The sequence below is a fragment of the Kryptolebias marmoratus genome, linkage group LG10, assembly GCF_001649575.2.
Source record: "Kryptolebias marmoratus isolate JLee-2015 linkage group LG10, ASM164957v2, whole genome shotgun sequence".
Taxonomy (NCBI): domain Eukaryota; kingdom Metazoa; phylum Chordata; class Actinopteri; order Cyprinodontiformes; family Rivulidae; genus Kryptolebias; species Kryptolebias marmoratus.
In genome coordinates, this window is record NC_051439.1 from 23,504,342 (window position 1) to 23,523,757 (window position 19,416).

Below are 19,416 nucleotides of genomic sequence, written 5' to 3' on the forward strand. Positions count from 1 at the left end.
CCTCTGTTTTTGTGGTGGAAGATGACATGTCAAAGCTTTGAAGGGCAGGGGAAGGGAGGGAGAAGGGGGAGAGAACGGGGAGGGAGGGAGAGAGAGAGAGAGAGAGAGAGGGAGGGAGGGAGCACATCACTCGGTGTGGAGAAAAAGCGAGGGACGCAGAGTGAATGTCATGTGGCCTGCAGTCCGCCCAGATACTCTCATTCTGCCTCTCTTTCTTCGGCTGTCTATGTGGGCAGGCAGGAATGGCGACAGGAAGCAACCTCCCCTCCTCCCCTCCTCCCCTCCTCTGCAGCCTCGTCCTTCCCGTCTCTCCTTTACGATATCCATACATCCTCCGGTTCCTCCTCCCTCCCCAGACCCAGCGGAGTGGAACGGTTCAGTATTAGCTCTGAAATTAGCAGCAGTCTCTCGTTAAAGAGTTGGCAGGAGTGTGGGCAAACACACACACACACTCACACACAGCACGAGGTGTTAATGGTATAAAAGCTGCTGCCACCTCAGAGACACTAAATTACTTGAGACGGTCTCTCGCTTCATGTCTTTATTATTCCTTCTCTCTCCACAATCGCTCCTCCTGTCTCTGGATCTCCCTGGTCTTTCTTTCCTCCAACCTCCTCTGATCTCCATCACTTCCTTTGCTCTTTCTTCTCGTCCTCCTGTGACCTTCAAACAGACAATGTCTCCGTCTCATCCTCTCTGGCCAGCAGCCAGCAGACAGAACCCGTCTCTGCCATGAAATCCTACAACCAGCTCAGTTTCTTTAACATCGTTTACATGTAGAACCCATTTCTTTCTCTTCATTACTCTTATCTTCATCCCCTGCCGTGATTTAAGGTGGACAACCATGCATTTACCTCGTGTCTGTTAGCAAAATATCCTATGATCCGATGAACAGATTCTCCTCCCAGTTCAACATGTCAGCTGAACGAAGCATCTTTTTCAGATGATGGCTCAGGCCAGTCATGCTATGAAGGAAGCTCTGCAGAAGGTCTGAGGACCTCAGGGATGCTCCTGGTACCAGACTGGACTCATGGGAGGAGTCAGGAGAAGAGCAACATGAAGACCATGGTAGAGAAAGTCACACATGGAGGGGGTCAGATTTAAACCACTTTTAAACTTTTATAAATCGTTTTAATCAATTCAGTCACTAAATGATTTTAACTTAAATCCCTGCAGAGCAAAAAAACAAACAAAAGGAGTTTGATCAGCGGCCTCACAGTGACACACACACACACACAGCGTGGTGTGACCTCTCCACAGGCCTCAGTGTTAATGAGTTTGGCAGCTGAGTCAGAACAGTGTACCTTTGACCTCTGACCCCCCCCTCTCCTGTGATACAGTCAGACACACGGCTTCCAACATGAACACAGTGAGACGACTCCGTCCTGCTGCTGAAAACACTCCACTTTATTACAGTAGGGTCACCATGGTAACCAGAGACGCCTCTGTCACTCCCTGACAGCACCTTTAAACGCAGAGTAGAAAACATTTGGACATCTGGACCAAACCCCGACTCTGACTGATCAAAGCACACACACACACACAGCCAGGTCAGCATCATGTTTTAAAGAATAAGGTTCTTTCTTAGCTGAAGCTTATTTCATTTCATTTTCTCGTTGCTGAAAGATTCTCCTCACGGACGGACTAAGCTTCCAGCAGATGGGGCGTTTTCAGTGCAGCAGCAGTTTTCTGTAGCTTCTCATGTGAATCATTTAGGTTGTTGGTCATGAGTGTTAGGAAGAGTAAACTAATTAAACTCTTATTGTAGAAGATGAACTACTGTCCTTCAGGGAGGGTTCACCAGTAGCTGCTTTAAGCATGAGAGAAAGGACTGAAGACAGGTTAAAATACAGAAACAAGATTAAAATCCTGACGGGACTCCGAGATAACTCGCCGAACAGAGTTAAAAGAAGTTAAAGGCTGTACAGATACTGCTGTGTGAATAAAGGGCAGGTTGTTCCAGAGTCGGGGGGGCCACAACGAAAGGCCAATCCCTTCCACGCTTTAATTTAGACCTCAGCTGCTGTAAGAGCTTCGGCCTGGAGGATCTCAGCTTCTGCAGGTAGAAAAGACAAGCAGTTCAGGTAAATAACTGGGTGCCAAACCATCTGAAACTTTAAAAATCTTAAAATCAATACAGCGAGCAGGCAGCCAGGGTAAACCCTATAAACTGGAGTGAAGTGGTCATGCCTTCTGGATTATCTGCTGTGATCAAGGTCAGCAGAGAAGGTTGCAGTCCTCCAAAGTGTTTCAAAGAGGCTTTTGGAGGAATATAAGGTTCTGCTTCGGCTATTTAACATCAGTTTTTACAACGGATGGTAATTACTCCTCTAATTTAAAAGGTTTAAAGACACCAAGGTTGTGTTTGTGCTGTTTGTTTGCACTGCAGCAGCTCCTCAGATCATCTCCAGATTAACAGATTAGGAAGGGTTCGAGTCCTCAGACGGGCGCAGCCCCGCCGCCTCCTGTGATCGGTGTTTGTGTTCCTCGGGTCTCTTTGGGCTCCTGGCTTCTTGTTTCTGATGATTATTGACACAGGAAACAAGGAGAACAACAGGAGAGGTACTCGGGGACAACGGGAGGTGTAAAACGGCGAGAGAGAGAGAGAGAAACAGCGAACGAGCGAGAGCATGCTGTGAACCGCATCCAGCATCAATTATTCAGCTTTCTGTGGCTTTGAACACACACACACACAGGTGAGGTGTGTGAGATGAACAGCTTCCTCAAACAGGCAGGTGTGGACACATGAAAGAAGAGTTTTTAATAACTAGTAAAAGTTAAAGAAGTTCTGATTGGAGTTTAAAGAAGGAATCAGGAGGAAAATCAGTGAAAGCAGAGAATCAACAAGACGACAAATAAAATACAGAAATGAACCGAAATGAGCTGCAGCGAAGCTGAAGGATTTACAGGAACATGTGCTGTATTAATGTTGCTGCAGTTAGCTTTTAGCTTCCAGCAGCTTTTAGCCTCAGCAGCTTTCAGCTTCCAACAGCTTTTAGCTTCAACAGCTTTTAGCCTCAGCAGCTTTTAGCCTCAGCAGCTTTTAGCTTCTAACAGAAACTGTTTGACGCGTCACTATGAAGAGAGATGAAGGCAGCCAGGAGGAGAGGCTCCAGGCTGCTCTGAGGACACAGAGGGACGCCCAGAGACACAGAGGGACACACGGGGACACAGAGGGACACACGGGGCAACTACACTGAATCCAAATTAAAAAATAACATTAGATTACAATCATCAGCATCTGAAAGGACGTGATAAGCAGGTGGTACCAAGTGAAATAATTAACGGTAAAAAGGCTCAGAACAGATGATTTTAACTGTTTTGGGTTGAGGCTGCTTCTACAATCTTTCAGCGTTTTCTTCATCACCTCACCTGGTCTCCTGCCTCTCCTCTTCCTCCCACACCTTCAGTGTTTGAACGTGAAGCTGGCAGACACTGAAGTCTCGGCACTCAGACACTCCCAGCCCTCCTGGCCAGATGGAGCCGTCTGTGTGGCCGAGTGTGTGTGTTCGGGTCTGATGCTCGTCCTTGAATGAAGACGTGATGGTCAAACCGTGTGTGTGTGTGTGTGTGATGAGTAAGCGGACATCCCATCCGCAGAGCATCTGTGATCTCAGCTCCCAGGAGGGAAGTCCCTGTCAGCCGGACACGTCTCCACACCCAACAGCAGGACAAAAACACACCGAAGACGAAGGAGGAAACTGAAAACACTAACCACAGATAGCCACAGATATTTCACTTCTTCTTAGAAGTTGGGACGCTGTTCATCGTTAAATTCAAACAACCCAACAGGTTTTAAATCTGATCTCCATGAAGGTGACCCTCCAAGAACAAAACATGTCTGAACACAGAGATCGTCATCAAATCAAACACTTGACCCTTCGTGGATCAGAGAAGATCCAACTTGTTTCTAAAAACCAATCAAGTTGTTTGCTGTAGATTCAGAACGAGCCTAAAACCAATCTGACCTGCATGACACGTGACAGAAACTAACTGTTTTTAACTAAATGTAGATCATCTTCACTTTAAAGCAGCAGCAAACAAAGCTTGATTCTTTGAGCCAATTAGTAAATTACCACCACCAACAACAAGTAAATCATTGGCTGACTGAGGAGTCAGTTTTCACCCAGTGAGGCTGTTTAACCGCACAGTAAAATGCATCTTTATATATTTAGTTTCCAATCCAACCTAATGCATTTACACCACCACAGTAAAGACGTGCAGGTGATAATTAAAGGACTCAATAAAAAACCTGCTCTGCTGGCTGCCGGCCTCCGGCATCGATCCACTCCTGGTAACACAGGTGGTCCAGGAGTGCGTTTAGCAGACATTATCAGGAACTGATGGATGGTTTCAGAGAACAGACCCGACTCCTTTATTTAGAGCATGTCCAATTATTACACAGATCATATTACACATCTCTATATTCCAATGATAAATCTTATTTTTAACCCAATATCCTGGTTTGGTGTTGCTCCGTTCCCCCGCTGCGGCCTTATCAGAGGAGAGTATTGCCGGTTCAATCTTTTCCACGCAGCAAGTCGACTGGACAGAACTGGATGAAATGGGCTGAGAAAGACGGGGTGGGTGACCGAGGAGAAGTTAATCACAGACAGAGAGATATGGACGAGCAACAGGTGGAGGAAGTGCAGAGAAAGAGAGCAATTTCCAAATGCAGCGTGTCTATTTGACGAGCATTCAGCAAATAGACTCCTGACCACAGACCGGGAGCCAATCTGAGGCTTTCACCGGTGAATTTCCACAAATACTGAGCTGTGCAGGCTGAGTGATACCCTCATGGCCTTTCCTTTCTGTTTCTGTTAACTGAAGGGTTCATCACAGGAACGACTTCAACCAGCTGCTGCTTCTTGTTTTTAGCTCTCAGGAAGTTTGTTTAAACCAACAGAACTGTACCCTAACAACCAGCGTTTCCTCCTGTACGTCTGTTTTTATTCTTACAACTTTCTGTCTTCTTACAAATTCTGTCAAAAAGGATCTTTATTACTGTTAAACTGTTCAACTGTTGGCTTTCCCGGATTAAAAGTGACCGACACAAGTAAATTTTATGTTTCGAGTCACTGTGGCGCCCGGGGTCAGAGCGCCCGGGGTCAGAGCGCCCGGGGTCAGAGCGCCCGGGGTCAGAGCGCCCAGAGGCCAGAGCGCCCGGGGTCAGAGCGCCCGGGGCCAGAGCGCCCGGGGCCAGAGCGCCCAGAGGCCAGAGCGCCCAGAGGCCAGAGCGCCCGGGGTCAGAGCGCCCGGGGTCAGAGCGCCCGGGGCCAGAGCGCCCGGGGCCAGAGCGCCCAGAGGCCAGAGCGCCCAGAGGCCAGAGCGCCCGGGGTCAGAGCGCCCGGGGTCAGAGCGCCCGGGGCCAGAGCGCCCGGGGCCAGAGCGCCCAGAGGCCAGAGCGCCCAGAGGCCAGAGCGCCCGGGGTCAGAGCGCCCGGGGTCAGAGCGCCCGGGGCCAGAGCGCCCGGGGCCAGAGCGCCCAGAGGCCAGAGCGCCCAGAGGCCAGAGCGCCCGGGGTCAGAGCGCCCGGGGTCAGAGCGCCCGGGGCCAGAGCGCCCGGGGCCAGAGCGCCCAGAGGCCAGAGCGCCCAGAGGCCAGAGCGCCCGGGGTCAGAGCGCCCGGGGTCAGAGCGCCCGGGGCCAGAGCGCCCGGGGCCAGAGCGCCCAGAGGCCAGAGCGCCCAGAGGCCAGAGCGCCCGGGGTCAGAGCGCCCGGGGTCAGAGCGCCCGGGGCCAGAGCGCCCGGGGCCAGAGCGCCCAGAGGCCAGAGCGCCCAGAGGCCAGAGCGCCCGGGGTCAGAGCGCCCGGGGTCAGAGCGCCCGGGGTCAGAGCGCCCGGGGCCAGAGCGCCCAGAGGCCAGAGCGCCCAGAGGCCAGAGCGCCCGGGGTCAGAGCGCCCGGGGTCAGAGCGCCCGGGGCCAGAGCGCCCAGAGGCCAGAGCGCCCAGAGGCCAGAGCGCCCAGAGGCCAGAGCGCCCGGGGTCAGAGCGCCCGGGGTCAGAGCGCCCGGGGTCAGAGCGCCCGGGGTCAGAGCGCCCAGAGGCCAGAGCGCCCAGAGGCCAGAGCGCCCGGGGTCAGAGCGCCCGGGGTCAGAGCGCCCGGGGCCAGAGCGTCCGGGGTCAGACCCTACCATGGACAGGTGGCCCATCGAAGACCACCTACAGGATGACGGAGGTCCTCAAACCCCTCCCCTGTGTGAAGGTGGTGATTCTGTGGAGGTTGAATGCTCCCTCTGGATCAGGAGGAGTTAATAAAAGTGTATAAACAAATGTTTAAACTGTATTCAGTAGGAAAGATCATTAAGATGTTTATTTTAAACCAACGTTGCAGACCCCTGGTCTAGTTGACCGACACTTGATACTAACGAGTTTAAACCTCTCCTCCTCCACACTAAAAACATGCAGCAGTAAAAAAATCCAGTTATTTATCTCCTGACTGCCTCCTGATCAACATTTTAACATTTAACAACTCGTAGGCATGTTTAGGTACGAGGCAGGGATCAAAAACCCACAAACACCATGAAAACAGAAACCGCGGCTGGTAGATGAACGGTTAATTAGAGCTAACTTCAGCAGCTCTGCTGCCGCCTCGTCTCCCTGATGTCTCTAACAACCAAATGCCAACGGCGTCCTGCGCCAGCCGAGCGTTTCTGAATCCAATTAAAAGTTAGAGATCAAGTTCAGCTTCCAATCTGAAACGATTTGTGAATCAAAAGCGTCTGGAACAGAAATCAAAGGTGTAGGTGTGAGGAGCGCTCCCAGATCTGCTGAAGCTAATGGTTTGTTGATGCGCGCGCACACACACACACACACACTGCAGGCGGCGGGACAGAGACATGCCCACATCTGTCCTGTCCATCACCTCGGATCAGGGAGGCAGGCAAGCAAACAAATGAGGTATTTGTGTTTATTGGACAGATGTGACAAACAGGAAGTAGCCTAAACTTTACAAACAAGCCCAAAATAACCCATCCATCAACATCTTACAGAAAATACACAGAAAGCCTGAAGTTGCTCATAACAAGCGGCGGGTGGAGTTTGCTGTGAGCTACAGCGAGCGGAGGCTCGGGGACACGTCCACAAACAAAAGAAGTGAGGAAAGTAAAGAATACGAACGTGAGCGAAGTGTTGCTGCAGATCTGAGCATCTGCGTGCGCGAGCCACAGCTGGGTAGCTGTCCAACGAGCTGAGGAAGAGGCTGAGGAAGAAACACAGGAGTTCAAGGCTGGAACAGAGCTGCAGGAACTAAATGAAACCAGGAGACGTGGAGGGCTTTGGGCTGACGTCACGTCTCTCAGGTACATCAGGTGTCAGAGATGATGGCTGTGAGAGCGAGCTGGGAGGTGGGGACTGTACGAGACATTCAGCGATGAGCTGCGCTGCTGCGTGAAGAGGTGACGACTGCACAGCTGCTCAACCTGACAGGTCTGTGAGGTTCTACAGTTTCTGCAGAATCAAAGTTCAGAGGCTGATGAAGAACTGTAAATCCTTCCCATGTATGAAACAAAGCCCAGCAGGAACAGGTTCTCCACAGATGGAAACAGGATGGTTATCCCTGCAGCTGAACTGCAGATCTGCAGTTTGAGTCTTTACTTTGTTTAATGAAGATGCTTCAGTTAAACCCAGATTTATTTTTATAGAAAACAAGCTTTCTGATCAGAGCCCTGATGATTAATGCTGCAGACATCTCAACTTCAAAAACCTCCTGCCCATGTTCTCCCTCTCTCACACCCCTTTTTCCTGTCTGAATCCATTCAATCCATTATTTACACGCTTCCTGGCGGACAAAGACAGGCAGGTGATGAAATATAGAAAAAAAAGACAAAGAGTTAAATTATTGAATCTGGGATGTTCTCTTCGAAATAAAGAAAGAGATGAAGACGAGAAGAATCTATTGTTATGTGGAGAGAAAGTAGGTTGGGGGAAAAAGACATTGTGGCATCAAAGAAGAGTTGAACGAAGTCGAAGACAGAAGTCACATCAGAGAGCTTCACAGCGCTGCCGTCTCACCTGTCCTCAGAGAGACAACTGATGGAGACGAAGGCAATAAAGCAGAGGGGATTTAGCTGCTGTATTTAAAAGAAAAAACAGAATTTATACCCTGGTTTTATGCAGGTTCTGCAGTCCTGATCAGAGGTTCTGATCCGTTTCAGAGATGTTCCTGACTGCTGGCTTCTCACAGGCTGAGAGGCAACGATCCAGAAGGTCGGTGTCTGGATGATCTCCATCCATTTCCTAAACCTGATCCTGGCAGGTGGCAGGCAGCCGACCCTCAGAGAGGTCCTACCTGGACAGGTTGGGGTTCACCCTGAAGATCCACCTCGGACCAGTTTAGTCTTCAGTGAAGCAAACATGCAAGTTTTTCATCTGTGGGAGGAAACCAGAGGACCCAGAGAAAACCAAAACATCACTCCTTTGGTCTACAGAGGAGTACCTGCAGGGAGCCCAAACCATCAGCCCTCCACCACCGTGCTGACAGCTGCAGTGCATTCTGGGTAAACATCTGTCCTCTGGGCTGGTTCTGCTCCAGAAGGCTTGGTTCCTTCAGATGAACCTAAGTTGAGCTGCCATGTTGTTTTTAGAGATAAGAGGCTTTAACCTTTGACCTGCTGACTGAGGCCTGTAGAGTCTCTGAGCACTGTACGGTCTGACCTTCAGGGTGAAGATCGGCAGCTGTCCTAAATGTCTCCTCTCGTGAATAATCTCTCTCTCTGTAGAACGATGGACTCCAGATGACCTTTGACCCTTCCCAGATTGATGGGCAGCAGCAGCTGCTTCTCTGAGGTCATTGCTGATGTCTTTCCGCCCTGGCGTTGTGTCGTCCTGCCAGGAGTGTCCTCATGTCGTTCAACACAGAAAACCTGATTTGTCTTTTTTCTTTGTCACACAGAGAGAGTGTGTGTGTGTGTGTGTGTGTGTGTGTGTGTGAGAGAGTGTGTGTCGGTTGGAGGTAAAGTGGCTGCAGTGCAAACTCTCCCTGCTGTCTGTCTCTTACTTTACAACCCCTCTGCTTAATCTAACACACTCACACACACACACACACACACCCTGCAGCAGCAGCGTGGACATGAACTCCCAGGTGAGCTCAGGTAAAGATGTGCACAGACACAATTAAAGCAAAAGCAGCCCTCTAATCACACAAACATCCAGATGTAAGCGGAGCAGACAGGTGGAGGGAAACTCTGGACCACCCGGCTCCGGCACCATTTATCTCCATTTTCCCTTTCAGACACAACTGAGCAAACACACACACTCAGCATCACACCGAGCCGCACACTGATTTCAGCTTTCTGATAACTGTTGTTTACTGGCTGTACTTATGACTGAATTAACTGTATCACACAACTATAAAATGTGTCATTAATTCTCACTCGAAACTTTGTTTTTCTAAGTAGCTTCATGTTGTTGAGCTCTCTCTATAATGAGCCGTCTCCGTCCCTCTCTCTGTTCCACTCTGACACAAATCCCCGACTCTGTAATCCGCCACCATCGCACACAATAACTCACAAAATATAAACACACAAAGCACCGAGCTGCAGTTCACTTCCTGGTGTCAAATCCCCTTTTCTCTCTGTTCACTCACAAAGACAGCAGAAGATTTGAGAGGGGGGGGTGACGGACCAGAGAGGAGCGGTGCGATTTTATGGTTTCAAACACAGCCCAGGCTTTGATTTACACATTACACTGAGGAATAAAACAATCAACTCTTATTTAAAATTAAAAAGTCTAAGGTTTTAAAGAGAAAACAAGAAATCACAAAATATACATTCGAATATTTGTTTGCTTTTTACACAATAAGCTCCTGCAGGATTTGTTCCACATTGTTCTGTTTAAGATGGATTATTAGGACAAATTCCACCTTAAACCAGCGCAGAAGTCAGCGACCTGCAGCCACATGTGGCCCTTCAGACCTCAGCAGAGGCTCCTGAAACAAACATGACATGAACCAGAGTAAAGCTAGTATTTAAATTAATAACAAAAATCTGATTTTTAGCATTTATTTTGTCTGCAGAATGATGTCATTAATAAACAGTTAGGCTGCCTGTGTGAAGAATGTGTTAAAGACTGATCAGTTGCTGCAAAAGCAGTCCATAAAGCTTTTTGGAACAAATATATATATATTAAATAAATAAATAAATAAATAAGGCTTTGCCTGGTCTGCAGGTTTCAGGTGTTTCTCTGCTCCGACTCACCTGATCTGAAGGACTGAGGGATGAACAGGTTTCTGCAGAACCTGCAGAGCTGCTGAGGAGCAGAGAAACACCTGAAACCTGCAGGATGGAGGTCCTCCAGGACCAGGACCAGCACCAAGACCAGGACCGGCACCAGGACCAGACACCACTGAGTTAGACAACTTTATCCTAATTTGGGATTTTATAATCTAGTGAAACTGATTTCTTGTAATCTAACAGGATTAAACTGATGGTAAGTAATCAGAACTGGATCCGAATCAGTTCTGGACTGACAGAAATCTGGGTTCTGTTTTTAAACGACTTCCTGTAAACTGACACTAAATGAAAACACCTCCTGCACCACATCAGCTCCAGCTGTGGCACGTTCTGCTGCAGGAATAACTTCTGCATCATTTGGTTTCCAGACAACAGGAACATTTGGCTTCTAAAACAAACAGCAGTATTTGATTCTAGAGACATCTTATGATTCCGTTTAATCCTCAAACTGATAAAATGCAGGTTACAGTAGAACATCTGAGGCTTTCAAATAACCCATGAAGGTAACGATAACTCCATTCATTCTGCTCGTCTGCAGCACAAACACACCACACTACAGCGACTAGCTCTACGGCTACAGGTGCTGCTCTGAGGAGCCGACACGAACATTACCATGGTGAGGACGTATGCTGCTGGCCCGCCAGGTGAAGGGTCTTGGGCCGGGCGGCAGAGCAGCTGCCTGCATTAGACGGCCGCTCCCAGTAGGGGTCACTGTGGAACACAGAAACGTGGAGAGGGTCTTAAAGGACGGACGCAGGGACAGAAGAAGTGGAAGAAAAACAAATTATTTAATCATGATTCAGTGGTGTTGGAACATCTGTAGCTTTGCATTTACTCACATCAGTTATCGGCTGTTTTTATACGTTAGATCTGGTTTTAGAGCATTTAGAGATCAACAGTCTGTGCATCACTGGGCTGAGGCTCTTATTGTGAAGGACAGACAGGAAGTTGACTCATGGGGAAAATAAAGAGCGCATGTAAGACTTGTCAATAAATAAGTTTTATTTTTGTTTCTACAGACTAGATGCGTTAGCACGTCTGAACTTCCTTTTTGTCCTTCACAATAAAAGCATCAACATAGAGTTCAGTTCCAAAGAAACACTGTTGGTCTCAAAACACGTGAAGAAAATCTAAATTTGGTAATTTCTTCAAGTGGAAAAATAAACTCTGGGGCATTTCAGACTCAGTGGGGAAACAGACACAGCACGGTCTTTCAAAATAAAACCCAAAAACTGAATTTAGTCATGAAACTGATTCATTTTGTTGAACTCGTTCTGCTGACTGTTCAAAGTTTCTCCTCTGAAGATCAGAAGGAATCTGGGACTTCTGTAAAAATCTGAGGTTTGATGAATCAACTGCAGAACAAAGATTTTAAAATGTATCAAAATAAAAAAGAAGGAATAGCTGCTGCCAGTGGGTCACCGTGGTAACCACACAGCAGTGTGTCACTCCCTGACAAACAGTCTCTGAGTGAAGGACACTGTTGACCCGTGAGCAGCAGGTATGAAGAAGGTAAACTTCACTTCCTGTTTGGAAGCTCAGAGACAATGGGTGTGTGACCTCTGACCTCTGAGAGGACACCATCAGTCCTCCAGCAGAGACAGAGAAACTGCAGGAGTGTGAAGACTGTGAGAAAAATCAGAATGTGTAGAAACCATGTGGACAGCTGAAGAAGTGAAGTGACCGCAGCGTTCAGGGAGTCAGGGTTCCACTTCCTGTAGTGACTCAAACCCCAACCCTAAAACCCGAGCATCTGGAAGGGAAGTAAACCAAACTGAAGAAACAAAATGTAAGATTTTTACCAAGGTTGTTTAAAAAGTTCACATTTAAAGAAGCAACGAAAAGTTCAATCTGCTTCGTCTCATATGCTGCTAAAAGCACCTGCTGGATTTCAAACTGTACCTGTTGGTCGACTAACAGCTCCTGCCTTCTGAAATATTCCAGAATAAAAAATAAAAAAACAGACAAGCCTCCAGTTTGTCTGTTTCATTTCATTTCTTTTAGTTATTTCAAAGCTAAACGCTGTCAGCTGGGATTCGACAGGAAGGCAAAGTGACAGAGTCAAATACAAAACACAAAGCAGGCCCAGAGTGACTGTCTGCACAGAGAATTATTTAAATTTTACACACCCGCCAAAGACAGCCTGTCAAAACCCATGTCGGTATGGATTTTTCATACGGGGGGAAGGAGGCTGGGATAATAAAAGAAAGCAGAGGAGGAGAAATACGAGGCAGAGAGGAGAACCAGTGAAGCAGCGCTGGCTCACAGGAGAACATTAGCTGTAGTGTGTAGCGCTCCATAAAACCATTGACATTGTCGCTCCTGCTTTGTGGACGAGTATTACTGTAAAACACGGTTTTCTGAGGCAAGCCGGCCGCTATTGTTCCTGTCAGAGGGTGAAGTGAGGGCACCACCGGCATAACTTACTTCACTTTCTGGCTGCAGGAAAGGCCAGAGAGCTGCTTTTTAAATTAAATGACCGAGATGTAAGTCCAGAGATTGTATTACTTTTTGATTTGATCTCTTGATGCACGTCTGGGAGGCAGAGGAGAAAAAATAAAATGTGTACAGGAGAAAGAGAAAGCTCCCATCGGTAAGATGTTTGTTGTCTCGGAGGTTGATGTACTTCAGTGATTAGACGACGAGCTTCAGGAAGGTTTCAGGAGACACCGTCTGACTCAGGACAAACTTTATCAAATCAGCCTTTGGGTCGTTTCACAGAAACCTGGATTAATACAGTTCTGCAGAACTTACAGCACGACTCGGATCAGAAGGACATTAAAGCTGCAATAATCTCATTTATGATTAATGTTTGTGACATGAAGCAGGCTGACGAACAAACAGCTGGTCCAAACAGAACCACGTCCAAAACGTCAGGCAAACACTGCTTTTTACACTTCAGGCTGCACAGGAAGTGCTACAGCTAGCTGCTGCTTCTGTTATGTGCACAGAAATATTAAAACAGCAGCTGTATCAGTCTGCATTCAACACGCTGCCAACGATCCAATTCATTAAAGAATAAAAACGATTAAAGACAGAATTCAGCTTTTAATCACGACTAAACCTGAGACTCAGATTCAGAGAAATCCAACGTGACGAAAAAAGGAATGGTTGTATTGGAGGAGGGTTCGAAGCGAGCCGAGGTGGGTACGATGTGGGAAATCGTGTTAATGCACGCACTACAGTACTGTCCACCAACGGGCGTCCACCAACGGGCGTCCACCAACGGGCGTCCACCAACCTCAGATACCAGCTCTGGTTGTCTGTCAGAGCTCACAGTACAGGAAGTTCATTAAAACAAACCTCTTCAATGTGGGATAACCAAAAACATCTTTATACTGTAGTTTAGACAACTAAAAACTGTGACCAAACAAGGAAATGTGTATTTAATACAACTGTAAATGACGAACTGATGACAGAATTATTTTTAACAGCTGTTTCCTCTGCATCCTGCCAGAAGCACCAAGCCTCCTTTTACTGGCGTTCCTCTCTTTACTATAATCAAACTAAATGTGAATCTGTCTGAGCACTTCTTCACTCAAAAATAAGACTTTTGTTTTTGTTTTTACAAGATGTGAAGCTGCTCCAGTCAGAGGGAGGAAATATTAACGTTAAAGACAAAAAGATAAAACCAAATTAAAAATGTTTCCAAGTGAGAGACAAAGAGAAGAACAAACAGGAGGGTCATAAAAACATGGCTGCCAGCTGAGGTTCGGGGGAAACGCTGAGGACTGAAGAGGTGATGGGAGGAAAGAAGAAGAATCAGAGGAGAGGAGTGATGGAGCTGAGAAACAGAAAGCAATAAGTGATGTGATGGTTGGCCTCCTGAACCTCATTCTTTCTCTGGAGATAGATCGTTTCATGAAAGGTCTCGGCTCTGGTAATAGCAGTAATAGTAAAGTGTGTGTGTGTGTGTATGTGTGTGTGTTAATCTAACAAATGAAAAGCTACCCTTCAATAAAAAAAGAAACCAGCTAAACTTCAGTCATCAATTGTGTGAACTTAATAAAAACTTGTGTTGTGATGTTTGTGCCGTTCTCTCACAGACTCGTTTTATCTATAAATCTCTCTCTCGTTAAGATAACAGAGCTGCGAACTCATCCGTGCACGTGGAGCGCCGCCGCTGAGCATGGAGTCTGTGGGCTCCAGGACGGCAACTCGGCTCAACCAATCAGAAGGCATCAGAGCGATCACCGGGAGCCAATCACGCTGCAGCGTGGAACCTGGTTCTACACGAGCCTCAACTCTCTGAACTCTGAGGATATTTTTAGTGCTTAAAAAACAATTCAACGTGTCCCCTGCCTCCATACGAGAGCAGGGATCAGCTGTGACCGGCGTTCTGTACCGTGACGGTTTGATACAAAATCATGACCCATTCCACCTCTAATATTCATCCATCTACGGCCCTGCAGACATCCAGATCAACAAATTTAAAACAGAAAACAGATTATGAGCTGTGGGTGGTCCATGTGTCAGGTTCTGTTTTACCACAAACCAAGTTCAACCCAGCAGAGTTTTCCTTCTGTGTCGTGGCTCAACTTATCAATCCAAACCGGTTCTACGACGGTGGTTCTGATGGGACGGACTCAGCCTGTCTTTGTATTCAGAACCTCAGCAGTGAGCAGCAACATGCATTTATATATTATGAACAATAAAACATAAGCTGACCTTTCCACCAAAGGTAACTAATGTTAATGAGGCGATAACATTCAGTCTAACCGTTAGAACAAGACAGGAAACAGACTGCAGTTCTCCTCCTGAACAGGAGGGGTCAGTACTCAGCAGGAATGTCACCAGAACAGTCTGTACAGTCTGTACAGTTTTTATACCCAGATCATACTTAATTTTGATGTTTCTACTTTTCCTTTAATCAAATGTTTGTAAAAACAAACTCATTTGCAGAAAGTTTATTTAATATTTAAATAAATTAGACTTCACCGGAGAAAAACGAACCTCAGCTCGACTGATCCCTCCTTCCTCACACATTAATATTCTTCCTCCCTGCTGGTCTCTGTCCAGTTCTTCCCATGTTCTGCCGTTATTTATTTGGTGTGCTGTTATTATTTTAGTAGTTTTTGTACGTTCAGCTCTACCTCCGCATCAAGCAGTAAAACTTTGGGTACATGTTAGCAGAGCAACAGCTCCCATGCACAGAAATTCAATAACCCAAGTATAAATCAAGTCTCCACTTTGTGCACGCTGACACACATGCAAAGAGAGAGCGGCGGTAAAAAGCACGCCGAGATGCACCAAAGCAAGTAAACACACCGCCGCTCCAAACACACACTCCATCAGGCCCGAACGGCAGCGGTGGGAGGCGGCACAATGGGTACCGCTGGGCGCCGGCACAGCTAAATTGCAGACAGCGAATGGGAGATCTGGGCCATTTTTCAAGGCCGACTATATATTACAAATTGGCTACCAGGGCATTGTCTGGAAACACACACACACACGCACACACAAACACACAAAGTGAAAAAACTAATCCTGGCTTGTCCTATTGTAGCCCATAGAGCTTCAGAAATCTCCCCTTTTTCAACAATTTCCCCAGAATAAACCATGTGATTGAAAATGTGTCAGTTTAGCGTGCAGCGTCACACACACACACACACACACACCACCCACTAAACACAAAAACACACTCACTTGTGTTTATTCGCTGTAACCCATCCATTTGTTAGAGTGTTCAAACACATCCAGGACCGGGTCAAACCTCCAACCTGAGACCTGAACGAACGCACACGCACACACACACACACGCATGCACACACACACACACACACAGACGCACGCACACAGACACACACGCACACACACACAGACACACACACACACACGTTCTGCTTTAACAGGTTCTACTCCAGCTTGGCAGAAAACCTAAAATCGGGGTTTAACTCAAAGATTGTTTTTATTTTACAGAGACTGTTGTGGACCAAATATAAAATGTAAATATTTTTCACAATATTTTTCACAAAAAATGTAATGTGAGTTTCAATCATGGATATTTTCACAGTAACTGAATGTAATTATTTTCAGTTACGTTTATTTAGTAATTAAATTATCCAACCCAGTTACTTGTAACTAGTTACTCTGTACAGCTCAATATTCCTGACGGAGCTGCAGCAGAAGAACATCAGCACGGCTGCTGAGGCAGGTTTTCCTTTTGCTTTACGTCTTTATCTGTTTAATGAAGATAAAGACAAAAAGGAGCTGTGATTTATTTTAATAAGCAGCAGGAAGCTTTCAGATTTACACGCGATATAACTCAGGATTTTACAGCCTGAGCAGAAGCAGAGTCAGTCTGATAGAAAAATGATCAGCTGTTGGACAAACTGTAATAGGAACGCCGCGGCTCTTTTAAAATGTATTTCTACGTTCCTTTAAGTGTCTCACATCCACTATTCCTCCTGGAGTTAAGCATGTGCATGAACAAACCTGCGTCTCGGTTTAGTTTGCACACATTATCAGCAAATAAGTGAAATAAATCCCGAGCATGCAACAGTGGCGCTGCAGAGCGGTGCATGCGGCCATAATGGATTCTGTCATTTGAAATGGATGAAGTTCCATTAGAGAGCGGCACGGTCGCAGGGATAAGTGTGATGAAGGGCAAAGCTTCAGCATCTCTCTTTTTATTTCAGCATCAACAAAGAGGAAGAGGAGTCCGCGGCTCGGGATAATGCAGCTCCGGCGGGTTGAGTCCACAGACACAAAGATGGAGACATGCAGACCATGGAAGTCCACTGAATGAAGACAGGAGATAATTACACATCCAGGCAAATAACAAACAGCCTTTTTATCCCAGAGAACAAAGACCAGATGCTCCCGTTTCTTCTTAAAAGCTTCCTGGTCCTGCAAGTTTTCTGGTCGTCATGTCTCCATCCTTCTCTCACACACACACACACACACAGACGACATGTTTATTAATCACCTCTTTAGCCAAGCTGAGGCCTGATTTACCGTCGATTTCTTAGCTGTCATAGCTGAGGACGTTTACAGGTAGAACTGTCCTGCAGGACATCTCTCTCTCTCTCACACACACACACACACACACACACACCGTACAGTGCACGACTCTTCTTCACTCCACAACCTATCAGAACGTTCCTGGATTGCAGCTCTCCTGCAGCCGTCCTTCAGGTGGGAAACATGCCTTCAGAGTTCAAACCCAACAAATATTTCAATTAAAAGAGAAAATTTGCCACTTTGATGCTGCAGTTTCTGTTAGTTTTATAAATACTTCTTAATATTCCATATTTCCATAAAACCAATAAATCCTCAGTAGGACTGGTTGAGGTTCTTGTCTGTGCCAACCTTTCCATCATCTTGTTGGGATCAGTGAGGACAGTCCTGCTTCAAACGAGGACCACGTCGTGGACTTTCTGCCACCTCGACACGCCCCATCATGGACCCATCAGGTGTGATGAAAAACACCTGAAGACCTCACAAAGACCATCCAGGTCCTGACTCCTGGCTCAGTTTTCAGCAGGGTCTCATGTCTGTCTTCACCCTCACTTGTCCTTCTGATTTGAAGAATCAGAGGCCGGTTCTGGACGGAGCCGTGTTCGACTCATCCACGTTTCCTGCGACGAGGTGCTGCTGTGGGTTTTAACGCCCTGAGGGCGGACATGACACCAGCACCATCAGAGAAATCAGGAACTCCTCATGTGTGAGATGAAGGTTATTTAGATCTTCAGGAGAGGAGAAGGAAACACGGAGGACAAATGGACATGTAGAAACACACAGACCAGAAATAAACTATATTCTGTAATCAGCTTCTTAAAGACTGAACCAAGTCATCACTTTGTTTGGATTCAGGAGGTAATTCTGTTCTGTATTCTGCTCATTCTGTCAAACGACAGCTTGTTTTGAGAAAGAAAAGCGAATGCAGAGGGAACGAGTGAGAAGAAGCAGGAGGCCGAAGAAAACAAGACAATCTCTATTTTCTCTCACTTCTGGATTGTCAGATATCCCAGCAGGACACGGTAAACAAGACGGAGGCAGGCGGAGACTCCAGCAGGCCTCACCACGGTCATTCGGAGGCAAGACCGGCTCGGTCCGAATCCCTGCTGGTGGGGCTCGCACTCCATACGAGTCAGAACCAATAAAAAGGCTGCAAACACCAAAACAACAGAGTTCTGAAGTAACAGGCACTTCAGAGCTGCAGGTGTTTGATTTCTACGGGCAGGAAAAAGAAGGTTTAGATCCATCAAAATCTGACAAATATGAATTTATTTTGTTCCTTCGTCTTTAGTTTGTTTAAGTTTAAATTAAAGGGAGGAGCTACAATCAGCTGTTTCCATCCACCATCACGTTTCCCACCAATAAGGTAGGAAGAACAACTTTAATTAACTTTTTCTCCTGATTAAACCAAACCCTTAATGAACTCTTTGTTATCAGGACGGGTGGAGGCTGGTACTTTCCAGTTCTGCTGCTCCGCACAGAACTGACTGTTCAGAACCTCAGAACCAGCCAGTTCTGACACTTTCCCACCATCTGAAGGAGGCGGAGCCCGGCAGAACAACCTCAGAACCAGCCGGTTCTAAGACTTTCCCTCCATCTGAACTAGGCAGAGCCCGGCAGAACAGCGAGGCTCATGAAGGCAGCGTTCGGCGGAGAAGCCACAGAACCAACTGGGAGCAGGACACGGGCCGAGTGGAGATCCATCAGAGCAGTCTTACAGGTCTCAGGGCGGGACACCTGAGGAGTCTGGGTCAGACCTGAAGGTGTGGACCGAGCCTCACAGATGCCCTGCAGGTCAAAGGTCAGGATGTGGTTGGGCTGATGGAAACACGTTCTAGCAGGACCAGATAAACCCATGAATACCAGCCTCAAAGGGCTGCACCTAGACTGGTAGAATCTGGTTACCGTACGTAACAAATATTTATTTACGCCGTAGACAAAGACCAAACGTCTTCTGCTCATGTTTACATGAAGCATCAGATCCATTTTAACTAAAGTCTTAAAACAGTCACTGGATCTACGGCTATGACTGATTAACTTTCAGAGCCAACGTGATTCAAGATGGCCACCACAGCTGGTTGACGTCAACAAGCAAAGATAGCTCCAACTCAGTCCGTTTGACACATACTGAGCCAGGATTTGGTGTCCTCCTCAACTCAAACAGATGGAGCACCCGTTCCTGGTTTGAATACGATCTGAAGTCCAGCGTGTTCTTAGTGCAGGTAGG

The 19,416-nt window shown here is 47.1% G+C and overlaps 1 protein-coding gene across 3 annotated transcripts in view; it reads right to left on the reverse strand.

The window, feature by feature from the left end:
• Positions 1–19,416, reverse strand: part of LOC108251671 (neuronal PAS domain-containing protein 3) — a 208,052-nt gene that overhangs the window by 144,665 nt on the left and 43,971 nt on the right. For 2 of the 3 annotated variants that reach the window (XM_037977635.1, XM_037977636.1), the window contains exon 2: positions 10,842–10,940. The exons of the other annotated variant lie outside the window; for it this stretch is intronic. In XM_037977635.1, coding sequence (XP_037833563.1) covers positions 10,842–10,940 — 99 coding nt within the window. The remainder of the gene's footprint in view (positions 1–10,841; positions 10,941–19,416) is intronic. 3 annotated transcript variants of the gene reach the window in all.